At 44.5% G+C, this 24,972-nt stretch overlaps 1 protein-coding gene across 16 annotated transcripts in view; it reads left to right on the top strand.

Moving 5' to 3' along the window:
- Window positions 1-24,972, top strand: part of svila (supervillin a) — a 98,736-nt gene that overhangs the window by 25,170 nt on the left and 48,594 nt on the right. For 4 of the 16 annotated variants that reach the window (XM_064332387.1, XM_064332384.1, XM_064332383.1 and 1 more), the window contains exons 1-6: window positions 12,696-13,011; window positions 17,103-17,166; window positions 18,463-18,554; window positions 21,013-21,067; window positions 21,473-21,624; window positions 22,788-23,409. In XM_064332387.1, the coding sequence (XP_064188457.1) occupies window positions 12,954-13,011; window positions 17,103-17,166; window positions 18,463-18,554; window positions 21,013-21,067; window positions 21,473-21,624; window positions 22,788-23,409 (1,043 nt within the window). In that variant the 5' untranslated portion in view covers window positions 12,696-12,953. Of the gene's footprint in view, window positions 1-12,693; window positions 13,012-17,102; window positions 17,167-18,462; window positions 18,555-21,012; window positions 21,068-21,472; window positions 21,625-22,787; window positions 23,410-24,972 lie in introns of those variants that run through there. The other 12 variants (XM_064332381.1, XM_064332386.1, XM_064332382.1 and 9 more) reach the window with 8 other exon arrangements.

The raw sequence follows: 24,972 nt of genomic DNA, 5'->3' as shown, positions 1-24,972 counted from the left end.
TATGACCTTTATGTATTATGTCATGCAGCGTCTTAGAGGCAGGGGTTCATTTCAGGGCTCTGTATGACTCAACACCGCCTTGAAAGTCACTCAACTCCCTTTAATTTTGGAATGTGTATGGGGCTTCATTTCAGAATATCCTATCTCTTGAATTGGGTTGCATTCGGATTTGGTGACTGAGACGGCCATAATATGTACGTAATATGCTTCTCAAACTGGTGGGCCACAGCGTGCTCTTTTTAGTTTTCTTTAGCTTTCTGTGCTGCAGTGCTGATAGTGTTGTTCTTGCTCACAACACGTCCATGTAATGTGTCTGTTCTACCCCTTGGAAAGGTGACGGTGATTCTTGGAAAAGTAAAAAACAGCAGACATTTAAATGGGAGGACGTCAGCAGAGAAACAGTGGTGTTTTCGATGTTGTTGTGTCTCTGGTCTTGTTAGGGAGTGTTTGTCGAACTTGTATGTCTATTTCAGGGATGTGAGTTTGACTGCCAGCGGGGTCACAGGAAGGTGAGTTTGCTAATGAAGTAAAGCGGTGTTAGCGCTCACAGCCTTTCTTTACCACATCCTCTACTACACTGGCTTAGGCTTTGGTGACGTTGGTTCCTGAAGGGTCTAAAGAGGCTGAGCTGGGCTGTTTCATGTGCAGGGCTGCTGGTGGTGGTCTGGGAAACAGACCGCCGTTTCACAATATCTTTGATTTCCTTTAATTTTGGGTCTGTGGACAGGGCCGGTAGCTGGTATTAAGCAAACACAAAGCAAGAATAAAAATAACGACTAGCTTGACACATAAAGGCAAGCCAATGTCCGTAAGACCTAATTTATGCAGGGCGCTCTATAACGCATTTGGTAGAGGCTCTTTTTCCCCTCTTGCCTGGTGCTCGAAAAGTTCAGCCCGACAGCTGATTAGCCGCCTCATTCCAGAGTGACATGATGCCCCCCCAATGGAAACATTTGCCTGACAGCACCTCTCTGTATGCCTTTGAGGTTATTTTTAAAAGCTGAGTATGAGGTGAGTAGTTTGATGCACAAATAGGCGTCAAGGGGACGCTGCCCTGTCAGCGGTGGCGAAAAGGAAGATTTTACAAAGAATAAGGGGAATGCTTTTAAATGCGTGCGACCAATACCCGTACTCAAATCTTTTGAGAACATAGCAAGCTTTATACTGTACCAGAGACCTGCATGTACTTTTTTTTTGTGGGAGTATTTGAAGTTATTTTTCAAATATTAGGAATACTGTTTTTTCACACTGCCCCGTTTCCCGCCCTCTGTCCATCCGTCTGTCCATCTGTCCATCTGCTTGGTTCATGTGTTAAGCTGAGATGATGTTGTTTCAGTGCTGAAAAATGAAGCTTGGACAGCGCATGAAGGCTCTGTGGGAATGGTAATATTTGTGTTAGGGCGTGTGTGTGTAATTCCTGATGCAGCCATCCGCCGTGTCGACACACATGCCCTGAGCAGGAGCATCCGCGCCTGATTTATTCTGCACTTGAGGAATGGTGAAAGGCACGGCCTCATCGCACCGATTCCCTGTTGCCTTTCCCAGCTCCGCGGCATGTGTGTTTATTTTCTGTGGGCGTGGAGATGGAAAAAGTGAGCTCCGCTATTTGAGAATTCTGCAAGCTGTTCGCAATGTGAAGAAATGCAAGAAATACATGGAAGTGGAGTGTGGTTGAGGATTTGTGTCTATGTGCATGTCTGCGTGCGTGTTTGTGAGTGACACTGCATATATATGCATGCATGTGAGTGATTGAGTTAGACCGAAAGACAAGCAGGCAGACAGACAGACAGACAGACAGTCAGGCATACTGGAGCTTTGCCCTCATGTCTTCAGATGATTGTGGTGAAGAATCAGGTCCCACGGGTGCCTGTAAACATTTCACCAAACATAAACTGAAAGGTCAATGCTGACATTCTGCTTTCAGACACAGATAGCCTCTCTGGGGTGTAATCCTCTTCCTTGGGTTGCAGCATAATTATGAGTCTTGATTAGTCTTGTCCGCATGTGTCATTTAGCCTTATATTAATGTGGGTGGTGGTTAATATGGATGGTGATATATCATGTATGCTCAATAGGAGAAAAAATACATTAGGTCTTGGCTTGACATAACCACACTAGTACCATGCGGTCTTGTGGGATGAGTGTGATGTCATGTGGAAACTTTTTCTTGCTTTTACTTTTATTTTTGTTTAAAAAGACTTTTCATGACTGTTTTCAGGCTCTGCTTGAGTCGAGTGTAAATTCATATCAAGACCATTCAGTGAAAAGGATATATTTTGAATGCAAGTAAAAATAAATAGTCATACAGTACATACAGTTTCTATCATGACTCGGGTATCTAAAAAATTAGTATTCCAGTATTTGTGAACCTCGGGTTCAGCTCATTGCTGTTATCATATAGAATTTTCTTCTAAGTTTCAGTGCAATTACAAAAAATAATTGTGAGCATTGTAAATAGATGTTTATGAGCTCCTGTTTATATGGCATTATTGTGATTGCTTCACCCAAATCCACATTGCTCATTTGGCACGTCTTCTTTCGGAGTGGCCCACTGATGAATGAGGGGTGTGTAACTCGGTTGAAAACGTTTTGTTGCGTCTCATCAGTGAGCATTGTTTTCAGCTAAATCAACGGTCATGCTCGGCCATCTGCTCATCACCGTGAGGAACGTAACCGCGGTGCTCTTTGTGCTGCGTTTCCCCTTTGTAATCATCTAAATGAGATGGAATCTTTTGCCAAAGGGTCCAGCACATTGGTGTGGGGGATGGGGAATCGTCGAAGCTGGAACCTTTCCGGATGCCAAGCCACTTTTGACCAGGAGTGAACTTGTGCTGGGCAGGCCAGAACTCCTGTGTCTCTGCGGGCCTCTGTTGCTTTGTCCTAATAAAGCCTGGTCTGAGGGGTAGGCCAAGCCGGGTTGCTGATCCTCCAGCTGTCAGAGCACGGGGCTTGCAGGGGCATGACCTGAGGGGGGCAGGGGGGTTCTGACTGAGGTGTGTGGTGGCCTCTGCCAACTGCCTCTTGGAAACCTGTTGACTGGGAGGTGACACACGCAGTAGGTGACTGGGCTTGGCTTGTTTGTCATTTGGATTTGCTTTTGTGGATTTGTGTGTAAGCCCAAAATGGCAGAATTCCAGAGCAAGGACTGCTCTTGTGTGTGGGAGAGTGGGGGTGGGGGTCTCATGACCAAGCCTGAGCATGAGAGAGTACATGGTGCTTGTGGCACACTGTCACCTTAGCGTTTCAGGCTATTATGGTCCAGAATCTTCCCCCAGAAAAAAAGTTTATACAATTTATTGAGGGAATAAGTTTCACGTGCAGTCGCCTAATTCTTCTAAAAAGGGTTAGGCGAGGAAAATGTATCATTATTTGAAGTGTAACTTTAATGGTCATGGCAGTATTTCTATATTACTGGTCATGGCAGTACACCCAAGTTTGCCTCTCTTCATGTTTTCTAACTTTATTTCTTCAAAGCAACTTTGTAATACTAGTTATGAATATTACACAATATCAGAACTGACCTTAATGATGTTGCTGAAGTAGTTGGCTAGCTTCTTTGTAACTAATGTTAAATGTGTGATATTGTACACTGGAACATGAGATATGATATGGTCCAAATGTGCCTATATAATGTTTGAGAGTTAATTATAATGCATAATTAGTCATGGCTTGTTAGTTGAGGACACAGTTGTTGCCTTGATCACAGTATTGAAGTCATAATGAATCCTCATAAAAAGGAAAAATATAAATGCAAACATATTTTACAATGTGAAAGGGGATCAATATTGAAGGAAGCATGTAGCCTGCATAGATGTTTTCCATTGACAGCCCAAGCTTGTCAACCAGTATTCCTTGGGCTCATTCACCTTTGTTCTCTGTGGTACAGACAGCCTTTTTTCTCTTTGCCTTTGGGTGTATGGAGCAAATTAACAGCAGAATGAATGTCTCTGTCTACGATTTTCTGGGCTGGTTGCAGCTTTACAAAACATTTCATTTCTTTAAAATGTCCTAGCTCAGAGTTAAGAATGGGCTTTATTGTATAAAATTGGTGCAGGCCTTTTGTTTGAGGTCTAAATGTTGAAATGGTGCTCTGCTCTATGATGTTTTGCATTAGATATTCTTTATTCAGTGAAACTTGTTTACTGGCACTTGATGTATTAGGACTGTCTGTTGGAGTGGACCGATTGGTTCAATCTTAATTAATTAATTTATTTTGCTTGCCTAGGCCTACTAGTCATGGGAATGGTGTGAGAGTCCTTATCTGCTAATACTGTAGAGCTTCCATGGCCCATGATGATAATGGTGAGGAATATGAGGCTTCCAAAACTGCTGTTTTGACTTATGGGGAATTTTCGTTCCCTTCTGGAATGAGCGTGTCATGTCTCTTTTGACTGAAGGCATTCAATAGATTCTTCTCCACCAGCAGGAGGATGTGTGGAGTGCAAGGATCATTTCACATTAATTGAGCAGGATAGTTTTAAAGGCTGCATTTACCTAGCTGGGCACATGCCAACATGGTATCTTTGTGTGTATATGTGCACACATGCTTATGCTTATCTGTGTCTGGTCTTTTTCATAATTTTCCTTGTTTTCCTCACTTCCAGATACTTCCTTCATCATGCATTGTACAGGAGTAGGACATGAGCCACCATTGGCCGCAGTATAGTGAACCCAGCTCTCTTTGCTGAATCTGACACATTGGAGGTTATGCCTTCAGTCACTCAATCAATCCGTCGAGTCAAATGTTGATTGATACAGCGCTCTTCAGAAAGGGAGTGTCAGATTGGTTGCGTTACAGTCTATCATAATTTCAATTTAAGTGGGTTGTGATCAATCTGTGCTTATTTTGAGTCGTTATGAGAGAGATTAATTGTGTGTCGCATTGGAATCCTGTGTGTGCGTGCGTGCATGCTTGCGTTTTTCTGTGTGTTGTCCTTTAGAGATCCCTCTTGGCTTGTTATACCCAAGTTCCGTCATCTTCCTGCAGTTGAAAAGCTGTGACTTGTGACAGTCTCATGCCTGAATAGAGAGCTGCCTTTGGAAAGGCTGAGCTTCTGGTCCAGCAGGTGGTCGAGCCCAGTTGCTCAGCTGAACATGCGACCCCAGGAAAATGGCTTCCCCAGATGCATCGGCCTCACAGAAGGGTGTGTTATTGTTTCCGTTTGTGTCCTTTGGATCTGAGTTGTTGGGCCAGGCCAGCACAGCTCAATCTCCGGCTTAGCCTGTATGCGTGTGCGCACTGAGAAGAGGCCTTTTCAGAGGGACGGAGATATGGAGTCTAATCAGAGGGAGCTTCCAGTTTCCTCATGGCTACCTAGGTTCTTGCTAAACAAACACAAACAGTCCCAGCGAGAGAGGAGGTGAGCTTAGGGATGTGGAAACCGCACTGTGAATGTAGTGCCAATGAAACAGGTGTAACATTCTGTTTACTTAAAAGCTTTACACTCAATCTTGTGTCCTGTGTTTACAGTAGATGAGAAAGGGCAAATAAGGTCCTGAAAATTTTGATTTGCTGCCTTGTTGCTCCTTGTGTCTTTGGGGGAGTTTTTTTTTTTTGGTTAATGCACTCTAATGACTACTTGGAATACATTTTTTTGTCTTGATAGTCCAAAGTAATATTTTTGGACATTGAACTGTACTGTACCTGATGGAGCCTGTATCTTGTGACAAGATAATGCTTGTTAAAACTGTACTCTGTCATAATAACGTTGACTTATTATCGAAATTAATTGTATCTATAAAATTCTTCTGCTACGGAATTTGTGTAGAGAACACATACTTTTCACTGAGCCAGTTGGATGCAGATCTAGCTTGTTCCTTTGGGTCTTGCAAAGCAGTGTGGGACAGAGTGAGATATTCCTGTGTGAGTACACACCCCACAATGCATTGCATTCACTGTGCTCTTGCTACTGTATCTGCACTTAGCACCGTGGAACCATCTGGAACCTTCAAACAACATGACCAGTTGCATTTGTTCCTCATTACTGAAATACGTGTGTGAGAGCCACTCTTGATCCTTATTGATCCTTATTCATAAGACTTTAATGGAAACTTTAAAATTATGACATGAACTCCATTCTGTATCCAGGCTACACAACACAAAGCAGAGGCTTGGCTGCTTACATCATACTGCTGTCTCCTGACATTGTCCATTCTTTATAAATTTGTTTGGTCACTGAGCCATATAACCACTCCCTATGTTTGTTAGCACATAATATTGTAAGAAATCTTTCCCTGATGCCAATATGTCTGCTGGCCACACATTCCCTTGATCTTATCATTATTACAATACAGTTGGTACAATGGTAGAATAGCGACCGGGAGTGAGAGATTGGGAACCACCCGAGTTAGCAGATGTGCTAATTCAATCACAGCTGGACGGCCAATATACTACGGCCTAATTGATAGGTGTCACAAAACTGACTACATCCTTCCTAGTATGTGTATTCAGCACTCCTGATCAAAGCTTGGAATGCAAATAAGAAGCAGCCACCGGAAAGGTTCATGGTTCAGTCGGACTCTGCTGAATCCTAAGAGTCATTTGTACGCTTTGTCACTGCCGGTATTGAAAATAAACTTTGTATCTTTTCATCAAGTTCGAGAGACGTCCTTTTTTTCCTTACAACTGGCGAGCCACCCAGCGAGGAATTTAAAAAAAAAAAAAAAACCGGGGACACTAAGATAAGTGTTTCTTCTTTCATGCTGCTGGTTTGTATTTTAGGGAACCCCCTCGTTTAAAAAAACCTAAAAAGGAGTTTTAAGGACTGGGACAGTTTTGTTTGTTTTCACCATCATTTCATACTGGCAGTAGGAGTTTTAATTCCGAAGCACTGGAATTAAGAGTAACTGGATAGTGCCCGACGGAGTGTGGCACTGTTGTAACTTGCAAAATAGTATTCCTAAAGAAACTGGAATCCTCGACCTGTGATCGAAGTACTGGAACGGGGTAGCTGTTGTTTATCTTAAAGCAACTAGATAACGCAACGGTTAGAACATAGACCTAAAGTAACTGGTCTGTAGAATTTATTGGTTCCGAAGTACTGGGACATAGATTATTAAATTGTGTGTAATTTTATAATAAGTAATAAGGCTGGACTAAGGGGCTTCTCTTATTCATCTTAGGTTGGTTGTATTTTACAGCATTTCTTTTATATCTATTGATTTCAGACAAGCAACATAAAAAAATTAAATGGTAGCATATTTAGATCCTGATAAAATGAGACACTCTTGTAGGATGTAGTCCAGGTTTTCATCCATTTTTTAATTTTTTGTAGGTCTTTTTCTGTAATCACAGTAAAGCCCGACCATTCACATGGTCTTTTACAGTATATGCTCCTGCTATGTTTGTATATGGTCAAAGCCACGTGGAGTACATCTGTCTCTTACAATGATGGCTTTGAGTGAGCTTTCCCCAGTAGATGGGCTCTCACTCCCACAAATGATGTGTACTGTACCTCCTCGTGTTTTAAAAACTTTGTCGGAAGGACGGGCTCACAAGTCTGCAGACGCTTCCCCCTTTACCTTAAGATCGCATTCCTTTGAAAGTGGCCTGCTGAGTGGGACTCTTATCGGGATTTATTTTGGGTCCAGGCCGAGGGGTCTGCTGCGGGGGCGGGGGGGTTATCTCGTCTGACCTATTTGCGGTAGCGTTTCTGAAAAGAACAGGTCCGCATAACGGAACGGCTCTTTTGAAGCCTCGTATTTACGAGGGCCTGGAGGAGGACTGACACGGCTGCCTTTCAGAGCCACTGACAAGGGTAATGTATGCGCCTCGAGGCCTTGCCAAAAAGTGCGTCTGAGGGGGCGAGCGCACGCCGTGCCAGCGCGTGGCGGTAGAAACCGGGTGACCCGTTGGACAGCTGCTCGATTCACACATGGCCTTATTTGGCGAGGGCGCTGGGCGAGGCGAGTGGGGACAGAGCCTGACTATCTGCTCCCTGGTGGGGCACTAGCCCTGTCTCTGTGTCAACAGGAGTTGACCTGTCTGTGTCAACAGGACAGGTGTTTCTGTGCGTGTGTGCCTGTGTGTGTGTGCCTGTCTGTGTCTGTGAGAGGGAGAGGGATTTTGTCTGCTGGCAAAGTGCATGTCTGTCTGTTAAAGAGATTGTTTGCAACTGTACTTTGAATATGCATGTTGGTGCTTTTATTTTGGCATTAATGTGTGCTTGCCTGTCTCTTTTAGAGTTTGTGTCCATCTGCAATGGGAACACGTGTATTTGTTTTTCTGTTTACAGAGTATGAGAGTATGTGTCATGTCCCTTTGGGGAAGTATGTCATCTGGGGGAGGGGCTTAATCTGTCTGAACTTGCATCTGAGGCATGTGGGTGTCTAGTGAATGGGCAGCGTTACTTACTATAGGCTTTTCCATGCTTCAATCAAGGCTAGCAGCGGCTTTCTTTTGTCCCTCTCCCATAAATTCAGTCCCCAGTGGGGGTTGGATGGTGAAAGTGGTCCTCCATGTGTGTTGAGATGCCTCAGTCAGATCCTTTGGCCCGGTATGCCGTTAAATTTCCAGAAAGATGAATTTCTTTTCTCCAGGATGCTGTAAATCTGATCTTTTTGCGAGAGTCTCGCTTCCGCAGACAGCTGAAGGAAACCTGCAGAGGATTTTTTTTTGCCCCCAAAATGATTTTCCAAACTGTGTGACGTAGTGCTTTAGAAACTGTGCTTGAAGCTGTAAGGTTGCAGGTGTCATTCCCAAGTCTGTATAAAGGGAGATTCTTCAAAGTCACCTTGGATAAAGTTGTGCCAATCAAAGAAAGAATGATGTTTTTATTATTACTGGTAGCAGAAGTAACAGTATTGCTGCTATATAATAATAGTGATCACAATTATTATTATTTAAAACAAATTACTTGTTCAATTATTTGAAATTATTCATTTTAGAACATGCAGCTATTGTTCCGGGGTTCAATACGTGCTGATGGTGGCATTTCTTGATGACATCATTTCTTTTTTATAGCTTGTGTACGCAGATAAGCTTTATCCTTAGATATCACTGGAGACAAAACAATACCTGCCTGTCATTATGAAAACACATCTGTCTTTTCAAACATAGTGGTGTAGCTGCTTTTCAAAAGTTGCTGTGCTGAGATACTGAGCAGAGATCCGGTTGCATGCTTTTTGCATATCTACAGCCCGCCAGCAAGGCGAACTGAAAGGTTCTCTGTTGTTTTTCTGTTGGTTTTATTTGAGCGCGTAATGGTGAGAGTGGTGCCACCCTGGACTTGACCTCTCTGGCCTGACAGGCGTGGGCTTGGCTTCTGCACCTGGTACGTTCCCGAGTGACGAGCGTCAGCGCTGTCCAATCCGATACATTCACACCTAAACGTCCGTCCATACGCAGAGAGTGTTTTGTATACCTTTCCTCATTTTTTTTATATTAATTTGTATTGAACACCTTCGAGCAGCTTTGGCTTTTAGTAAACGTCTGTATTTTTCAGGACTCCTGAGTGGCTTTGCTGGCACTTCCACAAATGTGGGTTGTTATGAATTAAACACAGTTTCAAAGGTTAGATGAAAGGGGACCCGTTTGCCATTTTGTTGAGCTCTGGCCATAATGTTAGTCCAAGGAAATGATTGATTTTGTTTTTTTAATATACTGGAATTGATAGTTTACCTAACATTTATACAAATAGCTTATTTTTGGAGAGATTGTGCTGAGGATTCCAACATGTTTGCTCTGACCTTTGTTTTAATTAGGACTTGATCTTCTCTAATTCCTTTTTGCAGGGCAGGTTTTGTCCTTGTGTCAGTGGTATGTAATGAGACTTTGACACCTGTTTGGCTTCAGTCCTTTTTAAATGGTGGGATTATGGGAAAATGAAAACCTCCCCCTACAGCTGTGTCTAATGATTCTCATTACTCTGAAACAGTAGCAGAAACGCACGGCAACAAGTGACTTTAGAGAGTGAAAATTTAGTCAGCCACTGTTGAGACTTGTCTGCCTGGTTGTAATTGTCAGGGAAGGTTATTTATAAGGGGACAGTTCTAGAAAATTCCATTCCTAATCTCAACCGTCTCTGTGTTCCTGCACAGAGGAATACCATGAGCGTTTTCCCAGACAGAAGTGGCTGAGAGGCATTAGAAACAGCTTGTGTTGGAACGTCTGTTACAGTGTGCCGTTTGTTTTCAATGACAGAGAAGAGGGCTGCTGCAATCTTCAGCATTCATTTGCACCAAGGCCTTTGTATGGTACAGTGGTGTAATGCCAAACAGAAACAGCCATTCCGTGTTCACTTGAAAGACTCAACACCGCGTTCCCGTTAGGATGGTTTTCAGCCTCTCTTAACTGCCGCTGCCCAACCCCCTAGGGTTGCTTGAAAGATAAAGATTAATTTAGACACAATACTGGGGCACAGAAATAACATCTGGACATCGGAATCAGGTGCAAACATTTCATGTGTTGCAACATCCTGCCACTTGGGGCAGTAGACAAATAGGGATGAGCAGAAAAAATGTGCATGCCACCTTTGCCATATATCTGTTTTTGTTTGAGATATGCAATGAAGTCTATAAACGTAAAATGAGGTTAAATAAAGGTCAAAGTGATGGTAGATTTTTTTTTTTGGTTGAGTAGCAGCAGGTTTGAGTAACACTGCTGACATTGTTAGGGATTTCAAAAAAATGTAATTAGTTGCTGCAACCACCATGGCAAAAAGGAAAAAAGGCAGCAAATAAAACACACTGGCCTTTTAAAACTGTATTGTTTTTGTTATTGAAGTGCAGCGATTAATATAGCTGGCTACATTTTATTGGAGGATCAAGGTGGCTCAAGAGAAGAGATCAGCAGGATCTTTACACCTTACAAATTCAACTTGTTCTGTCTCTGTGTTCTGAGCGTTTGTGTGCCCGGGCAACAGTTGCCATGGTGAGAGAGTTCGCTGGTCAGGATTTGTCATGATGGTGCTGGCCGGCCTCTGACCATTTTTTGTAGCAGTTTATGGACAGCGGATCAGTGATGTAACTAGCTTATGCAATCTCACAAACTTGCAAGACTGCCTCACTCTTCTCTGCATGCCGTCAAAAATGTTTCAAAATATGCATTAGCAGATCTTGCTTTTTGCTGCTTTATTTGGTCAGAGCACGTTAGTCTGTTTGTTCAGGTTTTGGATTAAAATTGCAACCCCTTTAATGGTGTAAGAAATGAGAAATGGTTGAATGGGGGAGGGGTGCAAGGGGGGGTTTGTTCACCCTTTCCATTGTACTCAAGTTTTGTTTTTTTCACGTCTCTTTTTTTTCAAAGACGTGCATGGTGGCATGGTTTGTGTTCTCAGGTGAAACCAGGCTCTGTCGCTGAGGGTTCAGTGCGGACTCTACTGCTCTCGCTCACTGTGGTTGTTCGGTTTTTGGGCCCCCAGATGAGGTCACAACACAAGAGCTTCCAAGCCTGTCACTTCTAATCATTCCATAAAGGCATCTGCTGACCCCCTTTTCACATAACTGGGTGCAGATTGCACAACTTCTGCTTGCATTGGGCCTCTGTGGTGAATTGTACAGTGTCAGTTTTTGCATTAAAGCTGTTATTCGTTTAGCATCAGATAAATTATTTTTTAGATATTTTTAGATCACTTGGTAAAAGGCAAAACAGTGGAGCTTGTATATAGTTGCTTCATAATTTGGCTAAAGCTTCGTTAAAATATGTATTTTATATCGCTATAGTTTTGGAAGGCACCCGTGTTTACTTATCATAAAGGATTGTACAATATGCAATATGATCCTCCGTCTCAGTTCTCCTTTTGCAAGTCATAATGGCTTTCCTGCAGGAATACAGAAGTGTGGTGGCAATGTGGTCACAGTGCAGAAAATGTCATTACAGTCTGAACAAGCCCAGCTCTGTGCAAAAGGAACATGATAGTGTTTGTTTATTCAGCATGGCATTTTTTTTTTTAGATCTTTGCAAGTTTAGGCAGATCCTGATCATGATGCAATTCTTATGAGAAATTATGCTGCAGGTTTAAAAACTGGAATATCTTGCTGCTCGCAGGGACCTTTTTCCTTTTTTTCAGACTTCTTTGTGGAGTCTTGTGTCTGTGTTCGTAATAGCGTGGAGAGTGTTTGAGAGAGCGAGGGCGAAGGAAAGAGCTTCGCTGAAAATACTGTAAATCAAGTTTTAGTTTTTTTAGCGGTATTCCTTTCTGGCTTCTCCGGGGAAGGCCGAACTATTTAGCATAATGATGCGATTAGTCAGAGCGGGTCTTCTGGCTGGCTCGCAGCTGATTTTGCGTTCTCTCTTACTCTCTCTCTCCCCCCCCTCTCCCTATCCCTCTCTCTCTTACCTCTCACTCCCCCCTCTCTCTATCTCTCTTCCTATCCGGAGATATTACTTGCGCTCGTCTCTCTCTTGCTGCTAAAAATGAGTGGAATTCCTCGCCCGTTGGAAAGGAGTGTGCTTTTCCCTCTTTAGAGGTCTGCGGCTTTGCTTGAGAGGCTCTGGAGCTGTGTCACCTGTGCGAGGGCAACGCCGCCGCGCTCTCCTCTGCGTGCTCTGGGACCTCCCGGCCGTTAGCGCAGCGCCGTTAGCGCCTCGCCGCTCGACCTGTGCCAGCGCTTTGCACCGGGCCTAATTTCTGCCTGTAATCTGATTAGAGGAGGGCCGCGGGGAGAGGGGGGGGTGGGCGTCTGAGCTGAGCCGCTTTAGCCCCCGCAGTCCCGCTGCGATGCGCGGAGCTTGCAGACGGAGACCAGGTGCAGCGTGATCGCTCCAGTCCGCCGCCGGGCCGCCGTCGTTCCGCCTCCGAGCGCCGAAGAGCTGCCGCTCTGCCCAGCGCAGAGCTCTCCGTCCGGGGCCCCCGGGGGGGCTGCGTCTGCTCACGTCTGCGTCCGTCTGCGTCGCCGCACGTCGCCGATCGGCCGCTGCCAGCCACCCTGCTGCTGACTCTCTCCGCTGCACGCTCCTCTCCTCTTCTCTCCCTCGCTCTTTCTCTTCGTCCCTTTCTCCTCACTCTGCAAAAATGTACCGGAACCCCTGGATCACCAATTACCTCAGCCATGTCAAGTGCTGCGGGCAAGGTGAGTAATGGCTGGGGGGATAGATAGTGGGATAAGGGGGGATAGATAGTTTGACCGGCGAAATGATTTTTTTCTGTGTCCTTGCGCTGCCGACAGAGAATCCAAGGACAGTGGCAGAGCTGAGATCTCGGTACCCACGCAGAGGGAAGGGAGGAGAGAGTGAGAGAGCGAGTGAGGGGGGGGGGTGATGGAGAGAGGGAGGTGTTCTATTTACCAAGCATCTGCTTTGCGCCGGGTCGCATGTGAAAATCCGGGGGGGGGCGTATGTTTGTGTTTTGTTTTGTTCGGAGCCTAATCTTTTGTAAATTGCCGTGCTGCGTAGTTTGTCTCGGACGTCTTAACTGGCTGGGAATCCGCAACAGGTGCCGTTCCGTTGTGTACGCATCAGCGAAGGCGGTCCTCGGACTCGTAGCTTCCCTCCAGCGCGATGGATGGAGTTGGCAGGAGGCGCTCGATCGTTGTCCGGTTGCTGCATCGTCTAGCTGCTACAGTTGGTCACCGTGATGTAGATAATCCCGCACCTCCAGTTCTCACGGGCTGAAAGGCCTCTGGTGACACGTCTCCATCGCCAAGAGGTCTGGCGTCTTCACATCTGAAATTACTTCAAAGCTTGTCATTAAAATTGATGAGTTTGGTTCAGTGGTAAGAGGGAAAGTATTTGGCCTTGGAAGGCTTCTCAATATTCTCTGACTGTGGAGTCGTGACAGCTTTAACTGGCTACATTTCACCTTGTCTGCCTGTCTGTGCCATTTTTTTTTATTTTATCCTTTTTTGGGGGGGGCTTAGCTTTGCTGGGATATGAGCTTTCTGAGCTTTTCTGGTCTCAGCCACCCGACAGAGAAGTAGATCTCTGTATGCTTCTGTCAGTATGGTGAATTGAGTCGTACAGTACCTAACATAAGAGACGGACACGTTGCCCATCAGGCTTCCCCTAATCCTCTTTCTTTGGGGTAATCCTGTTTAACTTAAATGTGCTGATTTCTGGCTTTTTTTTTTCTTTGGGAGGGTGCATGAATACTGACAGCCTTTCATACTAGGGTTCATTTTATAGCAGTGTCACATCAAAACAAAAGTACCTTATGTGGTTATTCGGTTGCATTTAGTTATTTTTAAAACACGAAGGGGATAGCACTGATTGACTGATGCTCTCTCGGTACAACAGAACCCCTAAAATGTCCTCTGCTGTAAGCAATACCTTTAGAAGTCCCATGCATTCCTTGTTTTGGTCAGAATTGTAAAATATGGGTGAAATAATCTGTAGGTTGGGTTCTAGGCAGTTGAATGAATTGTTTTTTTCGCCAGCGCCCAAGTACGCTCTGCATCCTGTTAATCGAGAGACAGAGGGTCTCATTTATGTCTTCCTATAAAATCAACCACCAGTTCAGATGAAGAAACCAGATGAGGTGAAATTAGCACTGAGTGATGGCGAAAGCCACCCGATCCTGTAGTTTTCCAGGCCAAGGTTGGGAGGCCTGTATATTAATAAGTGTAGTAGGCCCGTTGACATTCCAGCCGAACTGTTGGCAACATTGCGTGCTTTGAATAGTGCTGTAACGATCTGTGATTTCTTGCTGCGCATTGTGGGCCTGCTGCTGACCTACACAGGCTAGCTTGTCTGTACTTGAGCACGTGCTTCAGCAGTGCTGTGGACTGTCAGACAAAGCTAGTACTGTATGCTGTTTACTGTGTTCTTCTGTGCTGCGCAAGAGTGAGCAACTGAGCGACTGGCTATCGCATCTTCTTCCTGTGGGAGATATGGAAGTGTGCACCTTGTGCTGCCATTCTCTTTGACCTTCATTTTGAGTCTTCATCTTCATATTACATCTTCCATGTAGATTTGTCTTGCAGTTCCTCTCACAGCATTAAGAATTTGGCTGTTTCTGAAACTGGCAAACAGTTGTGCAAGAGGGGGAATAAAGCATAACTCTTGCTTTAATCGTTTTTCACATGCAGATTTGATGGATGGTGTATCAGATATACGTGTTACAGTAGGCCTGCTTCTCTAAAATTAGGCTACTTATTATGCTGTTGGCCAGGAAAGACCAGAAAGCGCTGTGGCGGGAATCCTCATCTTTACGAAATGAGAAAAGTCTCTTTCCCTCCCCCATTGCTGAGACGTGAGAGGATTTCATCGGGGTGAACTGTGTTTTCCTACGATATTCCATACAGCTGTGATAATAATCCTCACACCAAAATATGATCTGGGCTTTGTTTTGTTTTCCCCCCTCTTCGAATACATTTTTTCTTTCATCTGATGTTTTCAAATGAGCCGATTTCAACGTCAGTCTCAAAACATCCTTAATAAAGAATAACAGGGTTTGAAATGAAAAGTTTGGGCACCTCGGGAGGGCGTGTCCATTGGTGGGGTCACCCTCCAGTGATGACCCGAACCACGGCGCCTCTCGCCAAGTGGAAACACATGCTTTACCCTGCTGCTCAGCACTCCGCTGTGAACCAGGAGGTCCCGCGGTTCCTGCTGCAGCTTTCTCACAGTGTTTTACCGTCGGGTAAAGGTCTGCTTTCTGTTCGTTTTCATGGGAATTCCTTTTGTGGGATCAGCACATGCGTTCAAAACATAGAGACTGAAGACAATGAGTGGCACATACAGGATATAAACATGATTACTGTGGCCTGCCAAAATTGCTTTGACAAGGCCACCTGAGACTTAAAGTAGAATTAGAATGAAATGCCCTAAAGGTACTTCTGAATGCACTTAAATTACCATAAAGTGCTCTTTTGCCAAAATCAATTGTCAGTGCACTACATTAATGGAGAAACACATTGTCAGTGGTTTAGGAGCCTTATGGCTGAAGGAACTTAATACGTTTGCTTTGTAGGCGTACCTGTGGATTTCAGGGACTGCTAAGGTCTTACATATATAAGCATTTAAGCTGGATAGTCTCTGAAACAATTTGCCTACAAACATTTGAAGATCTTCCCTGTACGTTAAGCACTGTGGTGCAGCTGCCACCCGCTTGTAGTGTTTGAACAGTGTGTGTAGAGCAGGTGGATTTAAGGACTTTTCTTTAACAAACTGCCTTCCCCTTGCATGCTGATGTCTGCCAGGTAGAGGAGTCAGCCTTAACCCTTCTTGTGTGGAGATGATTTGTATGCCCTGGCTCATCTTAAACCTAGTAGGAAAGATTGAGAAACTCATACTTTTTTTTTAACTGCGGTTTTTTGCTGTGAAGCTTTAGGGGAGATAGAAATGTGTATTTTGTTTTTATAAGTGTCATTTTTATACACTTTATTGAAAGTTGAAAATTCTCTGACTGATGGACAGTCCATCTTTAGGTTTCAGCCCAGCTAACACAAAACATTCTCACAATGTTGCAGTTATAACATTGACAAAACATTCCAGTAACATTGTGAGAACATTTTGTTAGCTGGGAGTGCGCTTCAATTGATCAGGGATTTGTTCTTGGTCTTGGTGTTTTTTTGGGGTCGTTTTGATTGCGTCACTGAACCAAATTTCCTTGGCCTGTGCTCTCATAATGCAGAGTGTGCACCATTTGAAAGACCTGCTATTTCAGCACTGCTGTTCTTGCCTCGCCACCCTGTGAGGTGCAGCTGAATTTTAAAGCGTCCATTTTGATTTTGATGAGATGACATTAAATGAAACCCATACGGCAGTGAGCCGTTACTTTCCCTTATGCCGACAGGCCCCTCGTCCTGTTTGCTGATGGACGCGGTGTGGAGTCATAGTTGCGATCTGAGTGGACTGTATCCTCTTTGTGCTGCTTCATCCTCTACTTCATTAGTCACAGTGACATCCCTGTGTTTTTTTTTTTTTCCAGTTGGGCCTAAAGGGATCTCCTCACTCAGCACGGTTCAACAAAAGCACAGTTGGGTTTTTAAAGATGAATTTAACTTAATGTAACTGGTTTTGATTAGTACGTTTTTTTGCCATAGTTTCTGCCAGAGGAATCCCAGGAGAAATTTCCTGCTCCATTTGAGATCTTGGTCTTGGCGGGCTTGTTCATTAAAAGCTGTGATTGAATGCGGCCCACGTTATGCGGATTGATTGCACACCCTCTGGTCTGCTGTTAAAGTGCAATAAACGTGATTAAAATGTTTTGTTCCTTTTATAGGCTTTGGAAGTGAAGCTCCAATCAAACTTGGCACTTCAGGACTGTTGCAGAAGAGAGCTTTAAGGTAAGAGATTTGATTTAGTGTTTAAACCACTGCAGACATTTCAGTTGTTGAATTGGTCTGCCAGTTTTTCATGGTGAAGACATTTGAAAAGCTTCTTAGTTCTGTTTTAAATCACGGTTCTGTACTTGCCCATAAATTTAAATGATCAAAGCTGAGATTCTTGTTTGATTGGGAGCTTTTGTGGTGGTGACAAGTTAAATCCAAATATTATCGGGCACCCTTTGTTGGAAACTAAATGCAGATTTATAAATATTGATGCCGTTATTTTATGTGTAGTTGCACTGATTTTTGTAGTCTGATTCTGCCCAATGCAGATTATTATTAGGTTGTTCTCCCAGATGTTCTGGATGCTGATGTTGGATAGTGCATCGAGTTGCAGGAAAAAAGAAGCTCTCTCTGTTCAGGAGCTGCAGTATTGTCCATTAAGCAACAGGAAACAAATACCTTTTTACAGGAAGGGTAGCCTTGTACACCCAAACACAGGAAACTGTGTCTTTCATACAGGAAGTGGAGTGTTTTACACCAGGCTGCAGGAAAGGGTTACTTTTATGCAGATATGCTGTGCTGCACATGTAACTGCAGGAGAGTCTGTTTTGTGCACCTAGAGACCCCTCTGTAATGGAGGGGTAGTGTTGTTGTGCACCCAGAAACAAAGTATCATGCACAGGAAATGAGCCCCCTGTACAGGAGAACTGATATTGTGCAATCGGCTAGAGGAGGTAGCGCTTGCCCTAATGCTCCTTCACACAGGAGCACCGATTCCTGCCCAAATACCATTTCGTCCTGATAATCCATTGCATTGTGTTCAGCAGTATAGAAGCCTAGGTCATCCTAGTATGTCTACAAGCAGAATGAGAAGGCTCCATCAAGCTTCAGACAGGACTTCAATCTAGATCTGTATTATTATTGTTGAATTATGCAAAACAATTAGACATTATGTGCTGAAAGCTTTTGCCATACCCATGAGAGAAGTCATTAGCAGGGACAACTAGTGCTTTCTCACGTCACAATTTAAATCAGGAGCATGAGGATCATTGATCTGTTACTTCGTGTTGTCTTGAGGCAAAGTGAGTGAATTTAGAATCAAATTTTGAGCTGCCAATCAAAATTTATGTTAAATTTATTAAGTTATGCAGTTAATTCCAATACTTGGAACACCTTTAAAGGAGCTCCATTGACAGACTGCTTCTAAGGTGCACCTGAAAGAGGTTGTGGGGCTCTGGTTCTCTGCAGTGGTTAAGACTTACGTGGCTGTTCTGTTTTATCAGACTGGTTTTTCTTTTTTTCCCCCCCAAGCTTTCAGAAAGAATTTCCTTTTGAAGAAAAGGGCGATTTGACCAAGAGCACCAAGGATATAGATGTTCATCTTTTGGCAGTCCTTCCTAAAGGTGAGGCTTTGAACCTGTTGAGGTGAATCTGACTGGAAGATGAGGGGCACCATTGCATTTGTCTGTGTAATGGGGATTCTTCATTAAGCTCAAATGAGAATCTGTTAAGGTTGGTTTCCACCAGGAATGATGACTAGAGCTATAATAATAAGAACCATAAAATCCTAAAAGTCATTCCAGTTCCAATTAATGAAGGAGTTTATGCGACAATTAGTATAATGAGCTATAACAGTAATGACAGACAGCATTTTAATCACTCAGTGATTTATTTATTTATTTTTAACCATATCTCCAACAATAGATCATTGCTGACCAACCAGTGCTGTGTATTGTCTGGACCCGTGGGAGGCATGTGTGTTGACAGGAGTATGAACGACAATAAAATGTTCTTTGTTGTGGACACAAGGAAAAGATTCGTAGTTTATCATTACAGTTCTCATCCCTGGTTGGAAATGGGCCCGTTACACTGTGTGGTTCTGGCGTTTTGTGGAACTGCAGAGGTCTGGCTCGTCCCAGCACTGTGTTGGGAAAGCGAGGGGCATAAAGGATTTTAGGAAGGGGGGCCACCGGTGCGGAGCTGTTGAAAGCTGCAGGCACCACCTGTTCACCCGCTGACACGTCTGTCTGCCTGGCCGTCTGTGAGCTCGCTCACCTCGGCCCACAAGTTGTTGAGGCCAATCAGCATTAGGGCCCTGGTTCACAATACAAACAAGCCCTCAGACTGGAGCGGTCGGCCAACGGGTAGGGTTCCAGCTGCTGAATTAAGTTCTTTAAATGAATTAGTCCTCTTTATCCCTCTTCCAGATTTGGGGAAGGCGTTGGAGAGCTATTCTCAATTAGAGAGCTGTTCTCAGTCCGTAACAGTTTGTGATAACTGTTCCTTTGCGTTACAGAGCTATTCTCATTTTTTTAAATGTTTTATTTCACGTATGAGGAAATTTGTCACTGACAAGTTTCTTCTTCCAGCACCAAGTAGGATCTGCTTTTCAGAGAGAAAACAATCATTGGTATAAATCAGTGGTTCTCAAAATCGATCCTGGGGGACCCCTGTGTCTAAAACATGAAATGCACCTAATTTAGAAAAATGAACAGCTTGTTAAAATTCTGGGATTGCTGTTGAGGTCGGAATGAAAACCAGCATATACAGGGGTCCCCCAGGACCGATTTTGAGAACCACTGGTATAAATAAAGGGGTTTCCTGGATGAGCATTTTCAAAACACATTTAAATGCCTCTGTGAAACATAATGATTTAAGTCTATTTCCTACACATTCATTTTTTTTTTTGGCAGGGTTCCAGCTCTGTCATTCTTGGTATTAATTCTTATGCCATTACTGTCCCTTTAACTGTGAGTCCACTTTTACTCTCATCCCTTCTCTGGAAGTACAGCACAGCGAGTCGAGTTTATCTTCTGCCTACAGTCACAGTCCATTGTAATCCAACTGACTGTTACCCTTCCAGTAATCAGGGAATTAAGTGTGTGCTGTTGTTTCCTGCTGTATCAGTCATAGACCATTCTGACTTCGCTTTCCTTCTCTCTCTTTCCCTTCTATGAAGGAAGGACATTATTTTAAGATCAATCACGTTGGGGATTCAGGCCAAGAATATCCATTGCCCACGTTCTTCTTTTCTGGTCTCCTTAAACTTGTCATCATATGTCCTTGACAGAAATGCGATGACATGTATATGTGTATGTAAACTCATCATAGTGACATGATATTGAGCAAACACTGCAAAAGCATGCATGTAAGTATAGTCGGTGGTTGCTCAGTACATTGTCACTGTGATGTGTATAAAATGTAAAACCTCTTGCTCACACAGTAGGTTAATCCTCCTCACATGATAAATGTTGTAGGCACCTACTATCTTTGTTTATGTTGGTGTATGTGGCCATATTAATTATTTTAAGCAGACCATAGACTTGAACAAAATGGTTTATGTTTTTGCCGAATCAAGTATTGTCAGAACTAGTTAGAGAGCTGTAGTAAGTGATGCGATTTAACATGCTGATTGTGTTCTTTTACTATTACAGCTGGTGATAATAAAATATTTGAAGTTGTAACATTCATTTTGGATACACTTTAGTTTGGCTAGGTTAGTCATCAAGAACATTCCTCATGCAGATTTGTATCTCTTTAAACCCCTAAAATAGTTTTGACGGCCTTTAAAAGCCTCCTAGGCTGAATTTACTGCCAATTTTTCATGCCTGCGTAGCTGAGAGTTTTGAGTCAAGGAAGGCTGAGTTTCTGTTTGTGTTTTGTGTCATTTTTAAGATAATACGACCAGGACAGGAAAACTAAACTGGCTGCCTTGCACATTGATGACATCAAGATTAAATAACACCATTTAAAATTTTGAAGGAAATCTAAAGGAAATGTGGTGTATTCTTTCAGTGCTGTTGTGGTCATTATTAGCATTTAAAGTGTCCAGTCATGTAGTATCATGTCTTCTGTGCTCAGTTTCAGAATTGAGGAAGAGGTTTGAGAACAGCTCAGGCGATTTGGAAATGAACAGGTATGTAATGGCGGGGACAGGTCACACATGTCACTTATGGACTGCACTGTCATGAAAGATGATGATGGTGGTGGTGGTGGTGGTGGTGATGATGATGATGGATGATGACAGTGATGATGATGATGGTGGTGGTGATGACGATGGATTGTGACAATGATGACGGTGATGATGGTAATGAGCGTGATGATAGAATGAATTGCGGTGCGCATGCATCGCTAGCTCATGAATGCCACAGTGCCCCACCTGCCTCTGGTGCTCTCCCCGCTGGTGAAATCCACACTGTGAATGACTCCTCGTGGAGTCGCCTCCAGCAATGTGTGCAGAAGAACGAAAGCTCTGGAGCACATGCTGCATGTGAGCAGCCTCCCTTCTCCAGCCTGACCGCGCTCCCTGTTCCCCGAGCAGGAAGGAGAGGATCGCCCGCCGCCTGGAGGGCATCGAGGGCGATGTGCAGCCCGCCCTGCTGCCCACCTGCGCTGGCCTGGTCACCAACCGGCTGCTGGAGGAGGACACTCCGCGATACACGCGCGCGTCTGACCCCTGCGACCCCTGCGCGGGTAAGGCCCGGCTAACTCTGCCGACATCCTGCCCCTCCTCCCAAAAACCAGCGTTACGTTTCCGCGGATTTCTATCTCGCATTTATTTGCATGGCCCATTGTGAAGCTCTTTGGGGTGGATAATGCTTTAGGAATGGTTCTCCACAAAGACAGGTACAATAATTAAGCATTAAATGTGTATCCTTTAACACAATGTGCTTGAATAATGCTAAAATGCACATGCATTCAAATTACAACATACAAGAACAATATGGCTGTAAATAAGTGGTAGTAAGTGTCCTTTATACATTGCACTGTCGTATTTCACGATGGGTTGGGGATGATTAGGGACTGTTGGAGGTCAGGCAGAGGATACGTCCAGATTCTGGCTACCGGTGTTGAACCGTAGTATTAAGAGCATAGTAAAGAGGTGATTAGGGGTTTGTGGTATTGAAATGTAGAAGACAGCGCTGCATTTTAGGACTTTAAGTTTAAAGTGATGTAATGAAATTTGAGAATTGAATGGTGAGATTGAATGGGGTTATGGTAGGGAGGGAAGAGTTATATGCTTCATGACTGGAGCAGGACATCATTAGGGTAAACTAGAGTTCCCAAAATCCATGAGTCCTCATATATTTAAAAATGGTTTACAGGACCTTAAATTCCTTGGAATTGCAACATTTTTTTGACAGATGTGCTTTGAAGTGCCATTTTTTTATTTTGTTGCCCGTTCTCTCTAAAAGTTTCTCAGTCACTGTGTTTTAGATAAATTATGCCCTTAGGAATTGATCCTGGGTCATAATCCATGTGTTTGGATTGAGATTGAAAGACCAGGTCCTGGGACAGAATTCAATCTCTGGGATATTATTTCAGAGAATTTTCTTATTGCTTTATCATTGGCCTGTGATACTTATGATTCAGCTTTTTGTACAGTTTGCCTGAGTGCAGATTTGCCTACTTTGGGAAATGCAACTTTGAAAATGTAGGAAGAGACGACTTCACAACTTGCCTTTAGCCTTGCTGTCCAAAACTCAAACTAAAGTGCATCTGTGTTAGGTTTCAAAGGTGGCTGTAATGAGAGTAAATGTACTTTTACCTGCCCTGTATGTCCTGTCGTTTGATCCACTCTGAGTGCTGATCTTATTTGGGTTGTAAGAGTCTGTTGTGCCTCTCCCCCCTCGCAGTCCCAGGCCGTCAGTACGGCAGGGAGGACGCGGAGAGCCCGGAGATCCAGGCGGCTTCCACGGAGCGGCAGTCCCGCGCGCGGTGCCGCACCGAGCCGCAGGCCTTCCACGGCGACCCCGCGTACGGCGCCGACGCGGCGGGCCTGGAGTCCAAGGCGGAGCGGATCGCCCGCTACAAGGCGGAGCGCCGCCGGCAGCTAGCCGAGCGCTACGGCATCTCCCTGGACCAGGAAGGGGACTGCGCGTATCGCCACGCCCGAGCGCACCGGGAGCCGGACCCGTCGGAGAGGCACCGGGGGCAGGAGGAGGAGGAGGACCGGCGGGGGGAGGACCTCGCCCGGGAGACGCGGGACGGCTTCTCCGAGCGCGAGAGGCTGCTGAACCTGGAGAACTTCAGGCGGGCCCAGGACCGGGGCCTCAGAGCCAGCCCCCCCGACCAGCCGTCCTACATGGACGTCTCCGCCTACGCCAGAACGCCGGCCAAGGACTTCGCCGTCGCCGGGGTGCCGCACTACTCCCCCGAGGCGGGGCGCCGGTCCTCCCTGCCCTCCCCGAAACACGCCGCTTCTGCCGGGGACCTGTTCATTGAGCAGCAGGCCCACAGCGTCCTGCACAGACAGGGGTGAGTGTTTCCGACGCCCAACGCCGAAATCACTATGTGCAAACTTATCGGCCCTCCCATCAGTTTCGGAGGCGGCCTCTATTTTTGTGAGCGTGTCAAAGATTTTGAATTATGATGGGCTAATTTTATTTGTTTCAAACTGGGGGGAGTGGGACAGTGTGCTATTTTCCATTAAGAACATTATGTATTTTTCTTATTAGGCCTTATTTTAAACGAGTTGAGTTCTATTTTTAAATGATGTGCTTTCTGATGAAAGGTCGGTCTGGTTCAATGAAAGTCATATCAGCGCTGATGGAGTTGGTCAGAAGCACACTATGTGCTAACATTGCAGGCAGTCCAATGCAGGAGCTGGAAAGATAGATGGAACTGGAACACGTCTACTGGGAATGCAGCTTGTGCGGCACTTTTATATATATATATATATATTTTTTTTTTAACCCATGAATGCCCAGATTTTTTCCAGAGATTTCTTACATATAATAATTTGCACACACAAAGACATTCACAGATTTTCTCAAAAAGAGTGGTAGAGACTTATGCGGGCATAAACGGGGTTAACAGGGTGTGTTTCCTCTACCTGCTCTTGCATTACAGTGTACTTATCCTGCACGTTCTTACTCAGTTCCAACATGGAGTACAATAGTACTCAACAATAGAAACTCAGGTTGTTTCTTGTTTCTATTCTGCTGCAGTCTCCTCTGAAGCAGTTAAGCACGCTCACACTCTTATTTAACAACATTGTTTTTGTACCCTAGAACCATCTGAAGAACAAATGCTTCATTGTTAGATGTATGTTTTCATTGTACCCAATTACTTTTTGGCACTTTCCTGACTTTTTGTACAGAACATCTCCCAGCTGGTTACTACCACAGTGGAGCTGTAGCATGAGAAAATCTTCTGAGGAAGACACATGCAGTGGCGTACAAGCAATTTAATTTGAAGGCCTGTAATTCAAACTTTAAATGAGGTATTTTAATCAGGGTGGACCTCTGATTGCGGTCAATTATGAATTATAAACAGTGCACATGGATGTAAGGTTATATGGGTTATTTTCTCTCTTTTGAATCTTTCGCAGCGTGCAGTTTGTAGTCTGCAGTGAAAAATGTTGACATCTCAGGCGATGGTCAGGGTTCGAGACGTGTGTCTTCAGTCTGCGTTCCGTCTGCTTCTCTCAAGTTTCAAAACCTGGCAGCCCCCGGAGAGTGACATCATAGCGGGGGTCGGGTTACGCGGCGTGCCGGAGGAGAATGTCAACATCCAGCTCACAGCTGGGCCCAATGGAGAGCAGCGCGCTGGCTTATGAGCGAGGGGATAATATCATAAATCCGTCTCCGTGACGTTCCCTCAATTTGTTTTCTTGCCGTCAAATCGAAGCCTCGTCAAAATGGAGTAATGACTCCCTCCCCCTGCCGGTGCTCAGATGTGTGTCTGACGTATTAAAAAGATTTTTTTTTTTAAATCAGTGCGGCAGTGAAGGTCAGGCGCTGAACAGGCTCTGTTCAGGCTCACGCCGCGTCCTGAAACCGCGCGTGTGGTTCTCCATCGTCCTGCGTGTCGACGCCG

This window comes from Anguilla rostrata, chromosome 4, assembly GCF_018555375.3.
Source record: "Anguilla rostrata isolate EN2019 chromosome 4, ASM1855537v3, whole genome shotgun sequence".
Classification (NCBI taxonomy): Eukaryota; Metazoa; Chordata; class Actinopteri; order Anguilliformes; family Anguillidae; genus Anguilla; species Anguilla rostrata.
This window is presented reverse-complemented; position numbering and strand designations above follow the sequence as displayed.